General features: G+C 51.5%; 1 protein-coding gene across 2 annotated transcripts in view; it reads left to right on the forward strand.

The window, feature by feature from the left end:
* ABTB2 (ankyrin repeat and BTB domain containing 2) overlaps positions 1-21386 on the forward strand; it is a gene marked incomplete at its 3' end in the record, with an annotated part of 170468 nt that overhangs the window by 136399 nt on the left and 12683 nt on the right. For both annotated transcript variants that reach the window (XM_081062649.1, XM_081062650.1), the window contains exons 4-7: positions 15105-15257; positions 16648-16813; positions 19624-19713; positions 20221-20322. In XM_081062649.1, coding sequence (XP_080918775.1) covers positions 15105-15257; positions 16648-16813; positions 19624-19713; positions 20221-20322 — 511 coding nt within the window. The remainder of the gene's footprint in view (positions 1-15104; positions 15258-16647; positions 16814-19623; positions 19714-20220; positions 20323-21386) is intronic.

The raw sequence follows: 21386 nt of genomic DNA on the forward strand, positions 1-21386 counted from the left end.
TCACAGCTGCTGGCCTACAGGGCATGTCTTCACCCGAGACCAAGCTCAGAAAGTGAAAGAGCTTGCTTTCAGAGATCCGGGTTACCCAGGGAGATGGGGCTCCTCCTTCCCCCGAGGTCTGGAGGAGAATGGACAGCCAGCCACCTGGCTGACTGGTTCTCGCGAGTCATACCTGCCGGCCGAGGATGGGGAGCTGGAATAGCATCCTGGGCAGAGGAGAGCTCCTCGGTCATCGTCCTCGTGGGAATGAAGAGTTCGGGAAGTGCGGGGAAAGGCGGTGTGGACATCCAGGAACGGCGGTAGTCTGCCAGCTCACCAGCAGGTGGCTGGAAGAAATGTCGTCAAGCAGAACACGTGGAGGGAGACAGACACAGTTAGAGGTGCAGAGGGGGCTGAGGGAGACAGGTGCTGAACTGAGTCTGTGCCTCACCACCTCGGGTTCCAGGGCTTGGGCTCACCAGGTGCCATTCCCAAGTGCATGTGCCAGCCCAGCAGCAGCAGAGGAGCCATCCCCTTGAGGAATACCTGGCACACCGGGAATGACGGTGGGCCACCTGTCCATGTGCTTAATTTAAGCCTCAGGCTCCAGCCCCTTGCGTCTGTCTGTCTGCCTCCCCAGTCCTGCATGGGCCCCTTTGTGAAGGGGGGCACTCAGAAGGCTTTGGGCCTGCTGCTGTTCAGGACACGAAGCCAGGAAGAGCGTGGGAGCCTAGCCAGTCTGATGTAGATGGAGCCTAGAAATAACTGGTGTCATGATTCCTTAGCCAGCCGGACTCCTAGCTGAGGAGGGAACTGCTGTTCAAAGACACGTGTTTGGGATGTAACTGACGCTTCCTGATTGCGGAACCTCCCCTCCACAGTCCTTGCAGTCACGGATAGGGTGTAAGGGTCACGTGAGTTATTACATGCAGCACCGTTAGAATAGTAGCTGGGATGCAGCAAATGTGAAGTCCTAGCTCCTGGGATTGTTAACATGGCCATTGGTATTCAGCAGAGGGAACGTGGTCCTTGGAGAGACAGCTGGGAGCAGTGTGGCAGAGCCAGAGAACAGGGAACGTGGTGCGGGATGAGCTGCAGAGGGAGCCCGGCCCTCGTGACCAACAGAAGCCCAGGGCTGAGCTTGTGTCCTGGAAGGTCCTGCCCCAGTGGTCCAACTTGGTGGTTTCTATACCACGTCCCCTCTCAGTGCCTGAACCCCACTCTGCGCACGAGGGGAGCAGAAGGCCCTGGAAGTCCTGCCCACACTGCTTCTTGATGCTGTGAGGAGAAGCACTCTTACTAAGAGTCCCCCTGAAATGCCCAGCCTGGAGCTGCCTGGTGTGTTGGCCTGCACCCCTAGGCAGGTTTAGGAAGGATGGGGCCCAAAGTGCTGTGTTGATAGTAACTTCAGCTCCCAGTTCCCATGAAGCTATTTTGGCACATGCTCCTGGGGCTACTGCTCAAAGGCTGAAGCCCTTGTCCAGGTGAGATGCTGGTGGAAGAAGCTGTGTGTCCTGCCCAGCTCTTGGCTGCCCTGTGCCATGCTACGCTGGCCAAGAAGTTTCCAGCAAGTATGTGAACAGAACTTGACAAAGCTGGAGTCAGCAAAGGTGTCAGCCCTTAAATGGGTCCCATCCACTCCATCTGAAGTCCACCCCTGTGGCTTCAGATACTGCCGGAGGGTCATCCCAGAGGTGTTATTTCTGCTACTTTTTAGCAGTAGGACATGTCAGCTCATCTTCTAGGCCTTGGTTTCCTCATGGGTAAAATGGTGACGATAATAAGTTGGCTGCTGGGGTTAAATGAGACAATAGGGTAAAGCACTTAGTTCCTTGCACAGAAAAAGTACTTATTAAATGGTGGCTGCCATTCTCCTCCTCCTCCTAATCTGACATTATTATAATGGTCACAAACATACTTCAGTGACGTGTTCGACATCCAGAATAGTCTTTCTTCATTGTGGTCTTCAGGTATCTGGTTACTACTACTACTAACAGGATTCCTAATACTGCTACTGGTATTACTAATATAACCACTGCTAACTAACAATAATAACAATGAAGAATGCAGCTACTCACAAACACCACTGCTAATTATAGCATCACAGAGCACATATTAATGAGACGGATAGCATCTTAAGTGCTTTACTTATTAACTCACACTTCTCTCGGTACTTCTGTGGATCAGTGGGGGAAAGGATGTAAGAATTATGAAGAGTGGCTTATGTGATTGGGTCTCCAGCTTAATGAGGGAGGCAAAGAAACAAGACAGAAGAGAAAAATGAGCACAAACCAGCAGACAGTGTAAGAGGAAGCTGGGTTGCACGATAATAGGTTAGATGGGCCCTCAGACCCTCCAGCCTGCCTGGATTCAATCCCAGTTCTGCCTCTTAGAGCTGGGTGTCCTCGGGCGTGTCGTTTGGCCTCTTTGCCTCAGTCTGCACTTCTCAGCATGGGAATAATAGTGCTGACTTCATATGGGTGTTTCTGGGGTTCACTGAGGTGCTGCACGGAAAGCACTTCGAAGAGTGCCTGGGACACATCCTGGTCTTCACCGTCTCATATTCAAGAGGACCTTTGAGAAGGCTGGAGTCGTTGGCGAGTAGTGTCGGGACAGCCTGGGATTTTAGTTGAGCCGTAAGGGACAGCCCCAGAAGACTGGGACAGGCAGGGTAGCATGGGCAGCAAAAGTCACAGCAGGATTTTTATTGTTTCAAGGTGTGTATTTCATGACAAAAATGGATCCACATTTTAAAAACACAAAAATTCGGTGGGTGTTGGATTTTTGGTTTTTGCAAATGCTCCTTTTAGGTGAGGCCTTGTGCAGCCTCAGAGGCCACCCAGCCCAAGGGTCAAACCCAGCCCCTCCTCCTCCAGCTCTGTGATCGCAGCAGATCTCCTTGCTTTCTGAGCCTCAGTTTCCTCCTGTGTAAAGTGAAGATCTGAGCAGTGACTACTTCCTGGGGGGGGGGTTCCCCAAGTTCTAGGGAAATGCCCTAGACATAAGTGAGGTACACAGTGCAGGCACAGGCGCCTTTTTGTTCCATTCCAGATGCAGAGGGGGGCTGTTTCCCCCCACCCCACTAGTACTTTACATAAATAGGAAGCGCCCACGTTTAGGCTGTGTACTCAGCCAGAAGAAGTGGGCTCGTTAATCTTTTGCTCAGCTTGCGAAGTGTTTTCTTATCAGATAATAGAGATGATGGCAGTGGTGGCTTTATGCTACTGACTTGTGGTTCCCTTAAATACCATTTCAAGATTTGCAACGTTAAGCTCTTTTCTGTCTTTTTCTCTCCTCCTTTTTGTGCATTCAATTTCCATCTGTTTACCCAAAATGAAAGTAAAAGAAATAAGAATAACTATTGGGTGAATTAAGTTCTTGTTTCCATGTATTCCCCAGACTGGTACATCCAGTAACCCTTGAAATGACTTGTTTGTGGTTTACATTACACCCAGGAAGCTGCCCCTTCCACCCCGTCATTCTCTATCATCATCACCGCTTTTTTTTTTTTTTTTTTTAAATTCAGAGCACCTTCCTCTATCTGAAATTACTTAGCTCATGTATTTATTTACTCACTTCTCTGCAGCCCCTCCTGGCCCATCTAGAATGCGAGTACCATGGGTTAGTCTTGTTTCCACTGTGTCCTCAGCACATAGAACAGTCCCTGGCACATAGTAGGCAGTTAAATATTTTGTTCAGTTAGTGAAATAGGCTGTAGATTCTAACCTAAAGGTTAGATTCTTTGGAGCCAAAGACCATTAAGATGTGGTTTCTAGTCTGCCGTGTGCTAGTTGTGTACTTTGAACAAGTTGTTTAATTGCAGAGGCCTCAGTTTCTCCAGCTTTAGATGGAAAACGGATTGACCTCCTCCCAAAGGTTTCTGTGGGGATCCAATGAGGTAATTAATACCTTTAAAGGACTGAGCACAGAGTCAAACTCTTCACACAGGGTAACTGCCCTTATTGGTATAATTAGTTTTCATAAACTTATGGGAGTACTAAAATAATGAAATCCTGTTTAATGCATAAATAATCCAAAAACAATGGTGAATTTAAATATCACCTCACTTAAAATGCATGTTTTCTCTCCCTCTCATATATACCTTCTTCAGTCCCTGCCCTTACCTCCTTCTTAACTCAGCCCTGACAGTAGCCAGGGAACCAGAAGAAAAGGTAGACCAGATGTCCTAAAGGGGTATTTCAGTGAGGATGATTTTGGATTGACATGCATCCAGACTTTAGACTTATCATGGTCCACCACCCAAGGATCTCAAAGAACTCTCAAAACTGGATTTCATCCACCCATTGGTTCTAAGATCAAGCAGTGAGTCGAACACTCTCTGAAGTTGATGGTGTACCCGTGTCCCGGGCCCCTTGCTTGCTGCTTTGGTCGTAGTGCCTGCCTATACACGACCGGCTGCCATTGCTGAGTGTTAAGCTTGGGAGTGATATCATCTGCTTCATTTTTACATGGGCTAGAAGCATCTAAGCAAAGCTTTACAGTGCATATTTTAAATACACAGCTCTAACAGATCCTCACAATAGATCTTGGAGGCAGCCATTACCACCATGTACAGATGAGCAGCCTGAGGCCTTGAGAGAGGGTAAGAGGTAGGAAGGTAGGAAGAGGCAGATCTGAGCCCACGCAAGGAGGTCTGATTGTAATAACACAGTGAATCCATGTGGTCCTGGGTGATATGTACCTCCTGCCTCCCAGGAGAGAGAAGGCAAGACCCTGGGAACCGGGTCTCTCAGTCAGCACCTCCTCTACCCACGTGACTTATGCAGCTTGCTCTCTGCTACTCGGGGCCTCTTCCCAAACAGACTTGAGGTCGCTGGTCCTGGGTGGCTAGTCTGAGGCTGGGCATCCAAAAAGGAACGGGCCAGGGATTTGGGGCAGACAACGGAAGTGCCAGTGCCAGATAACCAGGGATGGAGACAGGACAGGATCCTGGCCCAGCCATTGACAAGTGCCCCCGAGGAGCTGCCTGTTGGGTATGACTTCCTGTCCCATTGTTAGGACCACCCGGTCCTCACAGAAAAGGAGAAGACAGGGAACTGCTAGGCCCCAGGCTTCATTCCTTTGGAGTGTTTTTATAACGGACCCACAACAATCCCCTTTGTCTGCATGTTGTCCGAGCACCTCCGCGCTGGAAAATCCCATCTCTAAAGGGAATTGAATGTGCTTCCTTAAAGAATGTTGCTATTGACTTTCCAGACCCTGAGATGGGGGCAGGAGCTCAGGCAGTGTCTGGAGTCAAGCTGGGCTGGTTTCTAGCCTGTTCCTACTTGCTTACCAGGCAGCTCTGCAGATTTTCCTCCTCCCACAAGACCAACCACCTCTGACAACTGTCTGTATCCCCCTTTACTGCTTTAATGTTTGGATTTAGGGGCAGAAGGCTCTTAAGGGGTCTGAGTACACCCCCTTAGGCTTTGGGGACCAGCCCAGCCTCCCTTTCCTGCCAGAGTCAGGGCTGCTGAGGCTGTGGGTGCAGAGGTGTTTGGGCAGAGGGCTGAGTTGGGTCCACTGAGGGGAGCCTTTTCTCCACAGTACCTGCCAGCGGGCCAGCTCAAAGCATTTTGTGTGGGGCAGTGTGGTCTCGTGAAAGACCCTACAACCTGTTTTTTATGCTTGGTCTGGTTTTTTTTAGAGCCAGACAGAACTCCATTGGCTAGCTGTGTGACCTATGTGGCCTTGGAACATGTGTGCACCTCTCAAAGCCTTGCTTTCCACATTTGTGAAATGCAGACTAACAATCATACCTCCTTTGCAGTGGGGCTGTGTCAGAGGGTAATATATGCAAAATGCCTCATGCGCACCTGGCACGTAGTAGGCCCTCAGCACATCATAGCAGTGTGGTTTTGCTGCTCAGAAGCCAATGCCAGAGTCTTGTCTGAGGCAGCAGTCGGGATGTGGGTACAGAAAGCAAGGTCAAGTCCCAGAAGCCTGCACTGTCTTTTGCTCTGTCTGGGTTGGGGTGCACCCCATCTACAGCTCAAGTCAAAGCCCCTAGTTGCCAGTCAGGAATTTCCCCTTTGACATGTGTATCTCTGTCCGGCCTCAAGAGCCCCATACCCTTACCTCCTTCTACAAGTTTCTGGAACTCTTTTATCTGACATTCTGCCTTAGACTGTGGCGCATGGGGGAAGGCGGGTAGTGTGTGATTATACTCAGCTGAATCCAATCGGGAATTCCTATCCAGAGACCCTAAACCAAAGACCCCCATCCCTGCCCCGCTGCCCAGCAGGTGTTTGTGTGGTAAATGAAGCAGGACAGCTAAGCCATAGGGTCCTCCCAAGCCTGCCTCGTTGGCAGAGGCTGATGGGTGGTGGCAAGTGCCCTCGGGAAGGGTGTGTGTTTGAGCAGGTTGGAGGCATTCTTCCGTCTGGCTTCCATATGGTGAAAGAGTGTGTGGTCCCTTCTGAGCCACCACACATGCTGAGCATGGGTGAAAAGGCTGGTGTCTTGCACATGGCAGCAGTGAGCCCCAGGAGTGAGGTGTGGCCCTAGGCCAAGAGAGCCACACCCCAGCACAGTGGAGAGAGGCCTGCTTTCACAGCACTCCATTCCAGGTGTGTGGAAAGCAGCAATGCTCTGGCCTGCTGGACCAGCTGCCTGCCCAGCAGGCTGCCATGCTGGGCCTGAGAAATGGGCCAGATGCCTTGGACCTCGCAGCACGTAGCGCCCTCCTTGCTGTGTGAGAAAGGGTGGAGGGGCGGTGGCCTGCATGCGGTCTCCACTGGAATCTATCCCACCCCACCCACGTAAGTGCCACCCTGGACTCAGGCCAAGTTACCAAAGACATGGCTGTGTCCCCTCCAGTGGAGCCCAATGCCACATTGACATCTGCAGAAGCACATGTGCCACTTCCCTCGCTGAGAAGGCTCCATCCCAACGTCCTTGCTGCCCTCCCAGAAACTGTCTTAGCTCCAGTCAGCCATGCTACCCCCAGAAAGGTGTTCCTGGGTGGAAAGTTCTCCTGTGAAATGGGTATCTTTTTATCTGGAAAGTAGTTTGTTTTTCCTGAAGAGATCCATTTGCCAAAACCCAAGCCAACGCAAGCCTCCAAGAATGGAAAACAAAGCAGTTTTCCATTTCATGAACTCTAGAGCCCTGCAGAGAATTCTGGAGAAAGAGTGGCCCCCTGAAAACATGTGAGCAGCCAGAGGACTTTGCCTCCAGGACTGAGTAATGTGCCATGCCTTTATAAATTCAAAGGCCGAGTTTCTAATGTGGGTTCCTGTGTTGAGAGATGGGAAACATCAGTGAGCAAAACAGTCTCTGCCTTCAGAGAAATTACAGTTCAGAGGAGGAAACAGACAAAAAGCCATGCAAACAAATCAAATAATAACAACATGGGCGAAGTGCAGTCCTGGAGGGAGAATGGAGGCCTCCTTGAGGGTGGGTGGGCAGGTCGGGCCTCCCACTCGCTGAGGGGACGACGTGGGCCAGGCAGAGGCCCTCTGTCCCAGCGCCCTGACAGGGCGACCAGATGCTCGGGGTGCCTGAAGCAGCGGTGGTAGTCATAGCGCTCCTTTTCCCTCTCAAACGTAGGCCAGTTTGGATGACAGATTATACGGTCACTCTGCCTAATAGTCATCATTCCACGATGAAGGAGACGGGGCAGGGTCCAGGGGATGGAAGGCCAGGGCAGGTGACTGCCTGGCGGGGGCTTTACTACGTAGGAGCTTATCTCTGGGGTCCGCCACCTGGGATCACATCACCGCTCTGCACCCATTATGTGCATGGCCTTGAGCAGGTTACTTCACCTCTCCAGCCCTCAGTTTCCCCATGTGTACGGCACAGATAGTCACAGTACCTGCTTCATGGAGTAGACATGAAAATTAAATGAGGCCATGCATGTAAAGGGCTTCACACCCTGCCAGGTGCTTAGCACATGCTCTGCAAATGGCAGTTGTGTTTTTCTATTATTCCTGGATGCCTTGGGAGCCAGTCCAGGGTCCCCCAGTTTTCACACAGTTGACCTCTCATTCCACTGCTCACTTTTAGGCTCCATTGGGGCCTGAAGGGCAACCCCTGGGAAGAGGCAGAATCACTCAGCTAATTACAACTTGGTTGTATTCTAAATTTATATCCATATGCATAGGCCGACAAGTGGAGGTTTATCTAGTGCCTCTAATCTGTACCAGATGAGCTTTGGAAGAAAAGTATATTTTCCCAAAGAAAGCCCTGAGCTCCGCCTCTAATAGAAGTCACCTGACCCTAAACTGAGCTTGTGCTGGGGGTCAGCTCCAGGTTCTGAGGTGGCATGGCTGCTGAAGAAAGAGAGGCCTGGGGTCCGAAAAAAGATGCCCACCCAACTCTGACTCTAAGCTGAGCCAAACTGTTCTGGTTTACCCAGCAATTCTAGAAAAATAATTAATCCAAGATGTGAACTGGACTAGAATTGCTTCCTTTGTGCTGGGAGGAGAGTCTGACTTCAGTGGTACAATGCTGGTTTTATTCTCCACGGACGTTTGGGCTCCGGAAATCTTAGGGAACCTGTGGAGAGGACCTCAGAGCTGCACGACAGAGCCGGCCTTGACCTTCCCGGAGAAGTCTCTGCTGGTAGAGCTGTCATCTGATTGGGAATCATGTGGCATCTTCACAAATTCCACTCGCCAGCACCAGCCCAGATAGTACAGCGGGGAGGGGTGTGGGAGCAGCACACTCCACAGCCAGATCCATGAGAAGGGGGAATGCAAGGGGGAAATCACGCCCATTCAACCCAGTGCTTAGCAGTGGCTCCCACTGAAGGTGGGGCAAGGTCAGGGGAAGAATTTAGGACTAAGGGTGGGGGACATTCTGGCCACTGCCTCCCTTGAGCCACATCTTAAGCTGTCTGGCTGGTCCCTTGAGATTCCTCTCCCAGACTAAGTGTGCTCACAGGCGGGCTGGGCTGGGCATAGAGGGTGCTGGGGAAACCTCGTTAGGGCATCATGGACCTCCCCAAACCCTCCCAGCCCTGGGAGCCAGGCCCGCACCCCAGAGCTCTCTGTGCTCCCAGCCAAGGGTGGAAGTGAAGAAACCACAGTCCAGTTTTCTCAGGGCTGAGCTCTGGCCAGGTCTCAAGGCCCTGCCCAGGCAGTGGGCACATCTGGGGTCTGCCTGAGTGCTGTACCCAGTTCCTTGTGGGTGGGCACAGAGGGGACATGCCTGCTGGCCCCAGTCTCAGCCTGCTGGTTGAGGACAGAGGCACAAGGCCGTCTCATGCCTGGGGCTCAAGTTGCACAGGCCTGTGCCCCATCTGCCAACCTGACTCTCTCCCTGAGGCCCCTGCCCACCTTGAGAAAGAACAGAGCCTGCTTTGAGCTGGAAATTGGAGGCGTTTCCCGTTCCATGTTGTTAAGACACCGCTTATAGGGCTGTAATCCCAATAAATCATATGCTTGCTGAGTAGGGCAGGGTTTATTTTTTTTTTCCAGGCTGCAGGGACCTCTTAAAATCAAGGCCTTAAGAAGTTTATTCTCTTTCATTTTTTTAACAGGGAAAATGGCTTTTGCAGACCTAGTCCTGTTACAGGGCCGTATGAGGCCATTGGCTTAATGGACTCAGGCTCATCTGTATGATTAATTCAAAGAGAGATGAAGGGAAACTGAATCGTGACATGTGGGTCTGGTCTCCCTGTTGCTGCTGAACTGGCTCTGTGACCTTGGGAAGAGCATCTGGCCTCACTGGTCTCTATTTCCTCCTCTCACCCTCTTCATGTAAAAGACCCTTTTTCATTGGTGTATTTCCTGGTTCCCCCACATGACAATAATTTTTTTATGCACACACACAAATGCTACCAGTTGATGACCCTTTTATGTGGCTTTGTTTGTCAGATCAGTGATTGACTTGAGCTATTTACATGCTTGTGGGGGGCGGGTTAGGCACCAATAGGACTTGGCGTGGGCAGGGGACAGGCTCCTCACAGGAATTCCGTGCCACGCCCCCCATCTCACATGTTCAGGACCCACGGCCCCTGGGTCTGCGGTCCTTGACGCTGCCCCTTGCCCTGTGCCTGAACCACCAGCAACAACTTCCAGCTCACAGTCAACATTGTGGTCACATTTGTTTTCTCTGTTTTATGAGGTGAATGGAGTGGGTGGTGGGCAGCTTGTTAGCAGGCTTTTGCAAGCTTTATATGTTTATACTTGCTGGAGGGCCTGGGGGGAGAGAATTGGCTTGACCTGGAGAAGGCTGGAGCTGAGGCATTTAACAAGACCAGATTCCCATAGTCTTTTTTGCTATTGAGTATTTTCTATATCAACAGATACTAAAATAGTAGTAATAGTTAACCTTTATCAAGAACGTACTATGTGCCAAATGCTCTCCTAAGTACTTTTCATACATCTCGTGAGTTGGTCCTTGTGGTTATACCCATTTTGCTGATGGGGCAACTGAGGCTGAGAGAGGGGACGTAGCTTGTGCGGGATCACAGTTTTAATTCATTGGGAGAACCCTGGATTCCAACCCAGGAGTGTCCCTCCAGAATCCCAGCCCTCGAGCACTGTACAGTAGATACATGTGGGGTCTGTGAAATAACTGCAAAAGGGGCTTTCACAATGTAAAATGTCTAGAAACACTGATTTAACCGCTTCTTTAACAGAACCACAGGCCCAGGGAGGGTAATGATCTGCCCAAGTTTACAGAGCCAGGTCAGTTGCTCCTAGGACACTAGAACTTTCTCCCAGTGAGGATGCCACAGAGAAGGCATGTGGGACCCTCAGATCCCCAGGCCGGGAGTGTGCCTGCAGACCAAAAGCCGTTCTAGAAAGGGCCAGACCATGTGCCACCAGGGCCAGAAACCCAACTCCACGCCCTGCCGCCTGCCAGCCCGAAAGCAGCCGTGTCTTAGGGGTCTGCTGCCTTTGTCGAAGGCAGTGGTTCTCAGAGTGGGGTCTGGGGAACCCTGGGGTCCCAGAGACTTTCCAGATGCTCACAGGGCCAAAATTATTGCCATAGTAATGCGGTATTTGCCTTTCACTCTCATTTTCTCACTAGGGTTCAGGAGAGTTTTCCAGAGGCTGTGTGCCTCGTGATGACGTTATCACTCTGATGGCTGATGCCATGTGACCGCGTGTATTCAGATGTTTTAACATCTGCTCAGTTTTAATTTCTGATACAGTAAATATCGATAGAATAACACACATAAACAAAAGCTCTTGGGGCCTCAGTCATTTGTTAGGGTACAAACAGGATCCTCAGACCAAAGCACTAGACAACTCTCCCGGGGTACCAGACCCAGCAGAGGGGATCTCGGTGGCAGAAAGGCTGAACAAAGGGACTCCTTCAGCCCTGCCCTGCTCTTCCACTGCAGGCACCAGCATTTCAGCACTGAAAGTCCGTCAGCCAAACTGAGCCTGGGGGAAAGGCCAGAAGAGGAAATGGCCTCTTTCTATGGGAGCAAACAAAGCAGAGAGGTGCTGGGACAATGCAAACATCAGTCATTCTCAGCCTGGGTCCTCTGGAGCCCTTTCACCCTGGAGTTAGGACACAGCCCCGGCCTAGGGAGTTTTTATAGGGATTTTCCAGAATGTCCAGTAAAGCAGGCCAGCTCTTCTCAGCATGCTCAGGGGGCTAAGAGAAATTACCAGAAAGGAAATAGTAGCCTGGAACCTACAGACCCAGGAGAGGATGTTACTCGTAAGTCATTTTACCTTCCCTTGGACCACAGACCCAGGAGGAGGGTAGGCCGAGGGGAAAGGTCTGAAGAGGTCAGTGTGGGCGCTGGCAGGCCTTGTTTGTGGACAGATGGGCACCAGCCACCACCCCAGAGGCAGAGGGACAGTCTTGACCCTGGAGGATTTCTGTATGTTGAGAATATTAATCAGTGTTCAATTCAAGAAACAGAAACCACCCTAGGTAGTTTAAGCAGGGAGGGATTTAATGCAGGGCATTAGGTACCAACAGAATCATTGGAGCGGCTCAGGTTGCAGGCTCAAGGCTGGGCCTCCAAGCGTGACTCCAAGGACAAGACAGAACTTGTCCATGGTGGGGTGTGGGGACTGCTTCCTGTGAGATGGTCCCTGGAGCTGCCATTCAGGCTTGAAGCTGGAATCTGCTGTTGCTTTACTAGTGTTACCACTTCCTCTGAACTACCCAGGAAGGTGGAAAATGGACATTTGATGACTCTGTCGGGGTTAAAAAAAAGAGAGGAAGACCTCATGTTTCATGACCTGGCATTAGCAAAAGCAGGCAAAGGGGGCATGAAAGTGGCCTCTGCCTCATCTGCATTTACCAGATCTCATTCAGCTACATCTTAATGGTGAGACCAGTTTTGCATCCAGGACCCCGGCTGCAAAGGAGTCTGGGAAATGTAGTTTTCAACTTTCCACGTTTTCAGCTAAAATGGTAAAATAGAGGCCAAATGAGACGATCCCCAGTATCTGCCCACTGAGGTTATCCATACGGAATTTTTTCACGTGCCAAGTTGTAAGAGACACAAAACAGAATGAATCACGACACCATCTGATTAGACTTCATGATTTCCCAAGTTCCCTCTTGGATTTCCCCTAGTGCAGCTGGGAGATGCCACTTAGATCTTTAGTGGCTGCACTTTGAGCTTTGACTTGGCTCCAAGTCAAAGAGGGTCTTATCCCTCTTGGCCATAAGAGGGAAGAATGACTGGCAAATCCACAAACTATCTTTTTGTTTACACTTCATTTCACAACGCTAGTGGTTTAGATAAAGCCTTCTCCTTGAATCAAAAGGACGGATATATAGAAGAGTATCTCTGAGCTTGCCTTCTAGTGTTGTCGTGTAAGAATCATAAAATCCAGAAATTTTGGGGGGGAATTCAAATGGGCACTCGTAATCAAGAAAGATCTTGTAAACAGAGGTAATTCACAAATGGATTGTTGGTCCTTTCTAGAACCTACACGCTTCCCCGTGGAGTCCTGGCTTCCCACTCTAATGTGTGAACACTGTGCCCATTTTTTTTTTTTTTTTTTGCACCATTCTTTTTCTGGGCAGAAACAGGATTTGGTCCAGAACTGAAAACTTGGATACCTTAAGTTCCTGATGCTCAGTCATGCTATTAGTCATTCAGCAAATATTTATTGAGGACCTATTGTGTCTAGGCCGTGTGCTAGGCGTATTTTGGAGATGAGGAAGACATCATCCCTGAGGTGAGATAGTCTGGTCAGGAAGATGAGACCCATCCACTGCTGAAAGAAAGAGTTCTAAGGGATCTTAGAGCAGGAAGAGATTCTTTGCTTTGGAAAGAAGGGATCTGGGAAGGTTTCTGGAAAGAGGTGGCATTAGAACTGAGCTTTGAAGGATAAATGGGATCTGGACTGGCAGAAGTAAGAGCTGGTTCATTGTCATGAGGAGGTGGGAATGGTTAGAGTGGGCTTGAGAACCGTTAGTGTCTGGTGGTCTGGAGCGTCCTGGTGAAAGGACAGTGGGTTGGGGTGAGGCTCTGGGCATCCTTGAAGGCCAAGACTGGCCAGGCTCTCCCTCACCACACCGATCGGTACACTCAGGGCACGAGTTAAGTGACTCAGACCCAGACAGGTTTTCTGAAATGACAGAATCAGAACATCAAACTAACTTCCAAATGAGCCACCGTCAAGATCCCATCTGATTATATTGTTTAAAAAAATGAAAATATCCTTTGCCCTCAAGGACAGATGCTTTTAAAACTTTGAAGATGACCTAAGCTTTTGGAGACTTGAGATGTGTGATCTGAGGGCAGCCTCTAGTGATTCCCTGCAGCTGATTTCCTTAGTAGCTGGGGAGGTCTCTGCATATCTAGGGGAAAGAAGGCGGTCACAGCGGGGCGCCTAGGGCTCAAGGAGCCCAGTGTATCAGAGGGAGGAGGGGGGGGGGGTGTAAGGGGCCTGGCTGCCGGGCCCTGACCTAGTTTACAAAGAAGGATGTAGGGGTGGCAGGCCTGAGGAGAGCGGGGAGCATATGCAGGAACGGGGTGGACGGAGGGGGCGACTGGTGGGCTGTCATTGGAGAGAATAGCCACAAGGGGCAGGGATCCAGGGCCGCCTCATCCCAGGCAGGGAAGAGCTTCATCCACTCTGGGTAGAGCAGGCTGGGTGTCCATCAAGTCACACAGCCAAAGACTGGCCGCTGGGGCCCCTCTGCAGCAGTGAGATCTGTCGGGCGGTGGTCTTCCCAGGAGCTCTTCACCATAGGACATTGCCAGCACTAATGGAAAACCAGAGGCAACCTCCCCTCAATAGTAGGCAGACCCTGCCTCTCCAGCTGAAACAAAGATTGAGTAGGGTGGAGTGGAAAGGCCTGGGGAAAGGAGAAGGCAGGCCCCTGCGTGGCTGAGCCAAGGTATTGCTCAGCCCCCGGGGGCGTTCGTTGCATTCCATGTTAATGGCGCCCTCTGATGACAAGATAATACCTTGCATAAGGTGCCTCCTGGAGTTTGGAATTCTGAAGCCCTGCTGAGCTGTCTCTCTGCTTCCCTCTAGTGCCTTGCACTGTGGTGGAGGTGTCCTAGTGTTACCCTGGCCCCCTTGACCTTTTCTCCTACAGGACTTGGAGCACCAAGCTGGGGCAACCCTGGCTTGCCACAGAAAATAGTGTAGGGCCCCTCAGCTCAGGTACCCGTGGAGGAAAGAATGCTGTCCACTGAGCACATGTGGTGGGATATGCGTTGCCTCATTTAGCCTCATGACAACCCCGAGAAGTAGGTCTTATCCTGTCTCACAGATGAAGGAAACAGGCTCAGGGTGGTTGTGGTGATGAAGGGAGTCCAGCTGCCAATGGTGAAGCGGGGTTTGAAACCTGGGTCTGTTCGATTCTCCTTTGCACCCGACTATCCAGGAGGCAGTCTCTCCCCTCTGCAGACCCCATCTGAATTCTCTGGAAAGGGCAGGCGTCTCCTGCTCCACATGGTGGCAAACCCCTTCTTTCACTGGCCCTCTATGGCCCTCGGGTTCCTCTCCTGGCCCATGGCAGGAATTCCTTCTGACCCCTGACACAGTTTCTGTGGACTGGGAGCCATTGGGGTTTCTGTGAGAAGAAGGATCGATCGGGTCCCGTCCACACCTCACAGCCTGAGGGTGACCAGTCTCTTTGGCCGTTGTCCTCTGAGAGTGCGTGCTGAGGGGGGTCCCCTCTGCCCTTCCAGGAACACCCCCAGGGCCTGACCCTCTCTCTCTGCTGCCTCGCAGGCCCTTCATGCTGCTGCCACCGCTGATGGAGTGGATGCGCGTGGCCATCACCTACGCAGAGCACCGCCGCAGCCTCACCGTGGACAGCGGCGACATCCGGCAGGCGGCCCGGCTGCTGCTCCCCGGCCTGGACTGCGAGCCCCGGCAGCTCAAGTATGGAACCGGGGAGGTGCAAGGCGGGAGGGCCCCAGCCCCCGTGCCCATCCCCCAGCCAGCTCCTCTACACCCTCCTTCTGGAGGTTGGGAGGGGTAGCAAGCAAGGGCTGCAGTGCATTCCAGCTGCTCTGAGGTCCTCGGTACATGCCGAGCCTGTTAGAACTAATCATTCTGGGCCTTGGCTGCTTTCTGGATGCTTCTCCTGCAGCCACTGGTCTGGTGCACAGAGCAGACAGACACACATTTGGATTTGGGCAGGAGAGCTCTCACAGTCTGACTCTCTGGCATATTCGGGGGGAAAGCTGCAGGAGTGGGTCCTCTCTTTCCTCCCTTCCTGTAATTGTGGCCATTTTCTTGAGCACTTCCTACATGCAGACGGTGTGCTGAGCCCTTCCTTTTAACATGCATTAGCTTCGTCCTCATGACAACGTGAGAAAAGAAAGGGCTATCGTGTCCATATTACAGATGGAAAAACTGAGGATCTGGGAGGAAGTGTAATTTGCCCACAGATATGCAGTTAGCAAAGTGGCCATGCTCAGATTTGAACTCAGGTCCATATGGCCCCAAGCCTTGGCTCTTAATTTCCTTCCCCGTGTGCCTCTCTTGGATTAGATTGGTCTCCAGACGGAGTTTCAAGAGGTTCCTTCTGGCTACCCTTGGCCTGTGAGAGCCTTGCGTCTTTTTTATTTTTTTGAGCTGCCCAGACTCCAGTTAGGTATGGCCTCCTCTGTTTTCATGGAAAATGCCCAAACTTTATTCTGAGACCTAAACTTTCTATTCTTTATCCTAACCAAGACTCCAGGCTGCAGCCACCTATGCGGAGCCTGTGGTGTGCCCTTGGTAGATGCAGGTTTTATCTGTGACTCTCCTTTGGTAGCGCAGCTTGATTGCAGTGGGATTCTGGGCCGCTCTCCACCATCTCCTTAGTGCTTTGGGGGCCTCACCAGGAAGCCTTGAGAGGAGAGAATGTAGAGCCAAGAACTGGAACTTGGCCACAACCATTCTATAGGCCGAGTGCTGCCTTCTCCATGCAAAACCTATACAGCCAAGCTCTGTGGCCCAAACCCAGACCCGCTCCCTCCTCGGGAAGACCCCTGATAGATCGTTTTAGAGGGGACTTTGTCTCCTGGCAATTGACAGCTCCCAGGAGCTCAGAGCACTTCTTGAATATGTTCATAGAACAACAGAAATATGTGCTCTCCGTGTCACTGAGCACAACGCGGCCAGTCACTGCTGATCAGATAGTCATTCCCAGTCCCTCCTACCCACCCTATCCTCACGCCACACGTCAGCCTAGCACAACTGTCACGTCTTCCCAAGCAGCGGTGTCCTAGCAGAAAGCGTCCACACACGGTCACGCTCACACATCGGGGTCTCTTCTGTGCAGGCCTGAATGCTGTTTCAGTTCCTTCCGGAGGCTGGATGCCCGAGCGGCTACTGAAAAATTCAACCAGGACCTGGGTTTCCGCATGCTCAACTGCGGGAGGACGGACCTCATCCACCAGGCCATCGAAGCCCTGGGCCCAGATGGCGTGAACACCATGGATGACCAGGTGCGTTCTGAGAGCCCGTCGGCATTCACGAGGACTAGACTTGGTGGCACGGTCCTTTCTGTCCCAAACCTGAGAGCTGCTCAACTTGTCCTCTAAGTGAAGGCCAGGCTCTGGAATCGTGCCCTGCTGGTTTCAGGTGGGGTGTCAGCTTGGAGACCTCCCTAAGACCCTTTGGAAAACCTTTGTAATGGGGATTCTGCTTCCTCTCACTGGTAGGCTGGAGAGGATCCCAGATGGTGCAGGGCTGGGAAAAGCCTGATGCCAAGCTATGAATGATAATCACAGCACCTGGTATTGGAGCGTCTTGTGTGCGTACTACACGCCAGGTGCACAGACATCCTTGCCTTTGTGGAGTTAACATTCTTATAGGGGAGACTGATCACAAGAAACATAAACTTGTGAAATACAGAGTATATTAATGGGAAGTGCTAAGGAGAAAAATGAAGCCAGAAAAAGAAGTTTCGGAAGTGTTTACGATTTTAGATAGAATTTAACTTGAGTTTTTAGTTTGTTGTGTGTTTTTTGCCAAGCGTAGCTAACATTTATGCAGCACTTACTATGCGCTTGGCACAGATTAACTCCTTTAATCTTGATAATAGCCCTACTGTGTAAGTATTGGTATTATCCCCATTTTATTGATGAGGAAACTGAGATACAGAGAAGTTGACTTACCTAAGGTCACACAACAACGAAGGAGCAGAGCTGGGATTAGGAAAACTCATGCAATCCGACTCCATGCTCTCATCCACTAGGGAATATCCAACTTGTTTATTGGACGCTATTTTGTGAGCACTTGCAGTATAGGCAATGGCACTGCAGTTTGGAAGACCACACAGAGTCTGGGGAAGGTACATGGCAAACTCAGGACTAGGTAACGCTCTCAGACGAGGTGACAGCATGATGTAGGGCATGACGAAGCACCGCGAAGCCAGAGTGCACTTTGACCGGTGAGGCAGGAGGGGCCAGGGCAGGCTGCCTCCTGGGGGTGTGAGCCAGGCCTGAGGGAGGGAGGACTGGGGTGCAGCAGAGAGGAGTGGGGCAGGCATTCCAGAGAAGGGAGATGAAGGGAGCAAGCGCATGCAGGTGGGACTGTGAGAGCTCATGCTGGGACGGGAGACCACGAGGCTGGGGGTGCTGCGCTGGGCAGTGGGGAGATGACAAGCTGGATGTCACGTCTTCCACAGGCGCCTCTGAACGCAGGTTCCAGGCCTTCGCGAGAGCTTTTGTCCTGTGGGAGCCTTCTTCCTCGTGAGGCCCATGACCTGTACATTTAGACACACCTGGGTTTTAGCTGCCACATCGCAGCCGTGGGATCTTGGACAAGCTATTCTACTTCTCTGAGCCTCAGTTTCCTCACCTCCAACATGGAGGATAATAGCACCTGCCCCATAGGGTTATTGTGAGACTTTGTCTCTGGTACAGAGTAAGTACTCAATGAACATTCGTTCTGGTTTTTGTTAATAATACGACGAGGACCATGGTTATCCCTGAAATCTGTTCATCAGCTGCTTTTGATTTAACCTCTTTCTGTATCTGGAGTAGGGATGGGGCCAACACAAAAAAGTAGTTTCTCCTCACAAGCCTCCTAGCCTGGTTTAAACTCCAAATCATGTACAGATGTATGAAGGGAAAAAAAGCGAGGCATGTGCAGAAGGGTTTGATAAAACAAAGCCAAATTTTCACTCTGTGGCAGTTGGCTTTTCTCTGAATACTGGATCCTGTTTGTTCCCTCAGTCTTGGTATTTATAAAATGATCTGTGGGTAAACAGTGCCCTCACCCATGATTAATCTCAGGCCATTTCTTTATCTCTGGGCATGAGGCATGGATTTATGAGGTAAGGAGATCTTGTCTACACACAAATAACCTAATAAATAACATCATGGGGCTGCAGACAAACGCTTGCCAGGATCCAGCTGTGGAATAACACTTTCCACTGCTGCCTTTGCAATTACTGGCCCTGGAGAAAGATTCCCGGCCAGGAGGCAGCCCCATTAACCATGCACCTACGCTCCGGGAGGGAGCGGGCCTCAGCTTTCGGAAAAGCTCTGAGCTGCTCAGTAGCACAACATGTTATACTCAAACGCCTCTCCACCTTCCATAAGACACACCTCAAAGGGTGACCGTCCCAGCTCAGGGGGACCTGGGTTCCGGTCTGAGTTCTTGTTTTCGATGAGGCCTTGGATAAGTTATCGCCCTCTCTGCTCCTCATCTGTCACATGGATAATAGTAGAACCTCCTTAGGGCTGTCAGTGGTGATTAATGCTGTAATGCATATAAATCACTTCACACGGTGATTTACTATGAGCACAGGGCCCGAGATGGGTTAGGTTACAGCAGTGGAGTATAGTAGCCATGATAGTGTCGTGTTATTTTAATTAGTAAACTCAATCAAGATACGCTTACTCTGTACTAAGTGCTTTATATATAATAACACACACTCTTTACAATAACCCTGTGAGACAGATACTGATGTTATTCCCATTCTAAAGACGAAGAAACGGAGGCACAGAGAGGTACAAGTAACTTGTGCAAAGTGTACAGCTCCCCATGGCACAGGGGGCTTTGCACCTGAGTCTGGCTGCAGGGTCTGTGCTCTTCACCCCTCAGTGCCTTGCGGTGCTCCTGGAGATGTCCCCTCCTCTTCCTTCAGGTGTCATGTGGGCCTCTGAGAGGCAGGCTGTTCCAACACCACGTGCAGCACTGCTCAGGATGAGCAGCAGGTCAAGCAGGAGAGCTGGGGCAGAGGCCTGTGGAACGTGTGTTGTGCTCTGTTTCCAGACAGCTTAGCATCTGCCTTTGGTTCCCGTAGGGTATGACGCCGCTGATGTACGCCTGTGCTGCTGGGGACGAAGCGATGGTTCAGATGTTGATTGATGCGGGAGCAAACTTGGACATCCAGGTGCGTAAGCACCCAGGCGCCTAACCGAGCCAGAGAACACCCAAGGTCTCCATCAGCCATTTTGGGTGCCGTGTTTCGTACAACTGGGTGGATGTGTCTCAGCGGACTGGAAATACAAGATGCATGGAGAGCACAGTTAGCAAAGATGTGGGTTTTCTGAGAGGGGTGAGCGGAGGGGGCAGTATGATTCTGTTAGTGCAGCACCTTTTCCCATTTACCAAGCTAATCCCTGGCCATCCTGCCATCTCCAAATGCTTCCAGCTCTGCCTCCTCTGAGCCATTAAGTGCTGCCTCGCTGCCGTTCTGCCCAGGGCAGACATCACTAATTGAACATTGAGCCTTGTCCACGTGGAGCTCCAGGCAGACATTATCAATCAAATGTGGAAAGCACCCGAGTTGACTCCTAGTCACCATCCCTGCAGGGAACCCCGAGCTCAGATGCTTGTGTCACCTGCCCAGGAATGTCACTCACCCAAGAAACACTGATCATTTGTGGTGTTGTTCCAGGTTCCAAGCAATAATCCCAGGCACCCCTCCATTCACCCCGACAGCCGGCATTGGACTTCGCTGACATTTGCTGTGCTTCACGGACACATCTCTGTGGTCCAGGTGAGCTCTTGCCAGGTGTGCTTGCCTGGTAGGCTGGGCCTCAAGCATAGCCCCAGCCTCGTCTGGATGAGCAGCTGCCTGGAATCTGAGGTACCGGAGACACTGCGTAAGTGCTCACCTGGTCAGCAGGGCAGAGACCCACATGGTTTGTCTCAAGGGAAGGGCTGAGGGCTTTAGTGTGAGGACATACTGAGATTGTAGGGAACAGGACGCAGGTCCAAGCAGTCCCAGGCCTGCCCATCATCTTCGTGTCTCTTGGAGAGTCTCAGGGCACGCTGGAATCTGTGCGTGTGTGCTCACTTTTCTCTCCTCCAGCCATCTTTCCAATCCTTAGCTTTTTCTACTCCTTCACGAAGTCCCACAGAGCTGGTCCTATATCACGGTGTCCTTCCAATTCTGCCGCTCCCCGTTAACAGGCGTAATGTACCACTTTCCCAGTTCCTGAGGGAGGACTCAGATTGGCACAGCTCACCTGTTGAGCCAAGCCACATTGTTGCTCACCTTGGCCCAGGTAGCTATGACTGGTGCGAGAGTGGGATTCAGGCCTAGAAGTGGAAGCTGTGGGCAGAGCCACCACCAGCCCCAGCTGGGGCACTGGCCACACTGCCACTCGGTTCCCAGACTCCTTTGCTCCTCGGGCCACCGGGGTCTACAGGATGTGGCACCTCTCCCTAGGAGTTCCTCTGATACCCTCGGTGTCTGCTAGACTGTGAGTCCTCTGAGGGCAGGGGTCATATCCGGCTTATTTGTTGTCATCACAGCCCTGGCCTGTGGTAGGGACTCGGTAAATGATGGTTACGAGGCTGGCTGCCACATCCTGCCTTCTTTGGGTCACTGCCCTCCTAGGACCTGAGCAAAGTTCCAGCCTAGCCCAGACTGGTCTGCAGGGCTGTGCCCCAGACTTGCCTGGACTGGTGCCCAGTTTCGTCCCGATGGGCAGTCTTCCACCTCCTCTGCCTTGGCGCACGGGCTCAGGCGGTGGTGCCATGACTAGTTTCTGACTGACGACAGCCAGCATCCCCTGCTCTCCACACACTGGAGTGGAGGCTGAGAGGTCAGCCTGG

This window comes from Rhinolophus hipposideros (genome assembly GCF_964194185.1).
Source record: "Rhinolophus hipposideros genome assembly, chromosome: 10".
Taxonomy (NCBI): Eukaryota; Metazoa; Chordata; class Mammalia; order Chiroptera; family Rhinolophidae; genus Rhinolophus; species Rhinolophus hipposideros.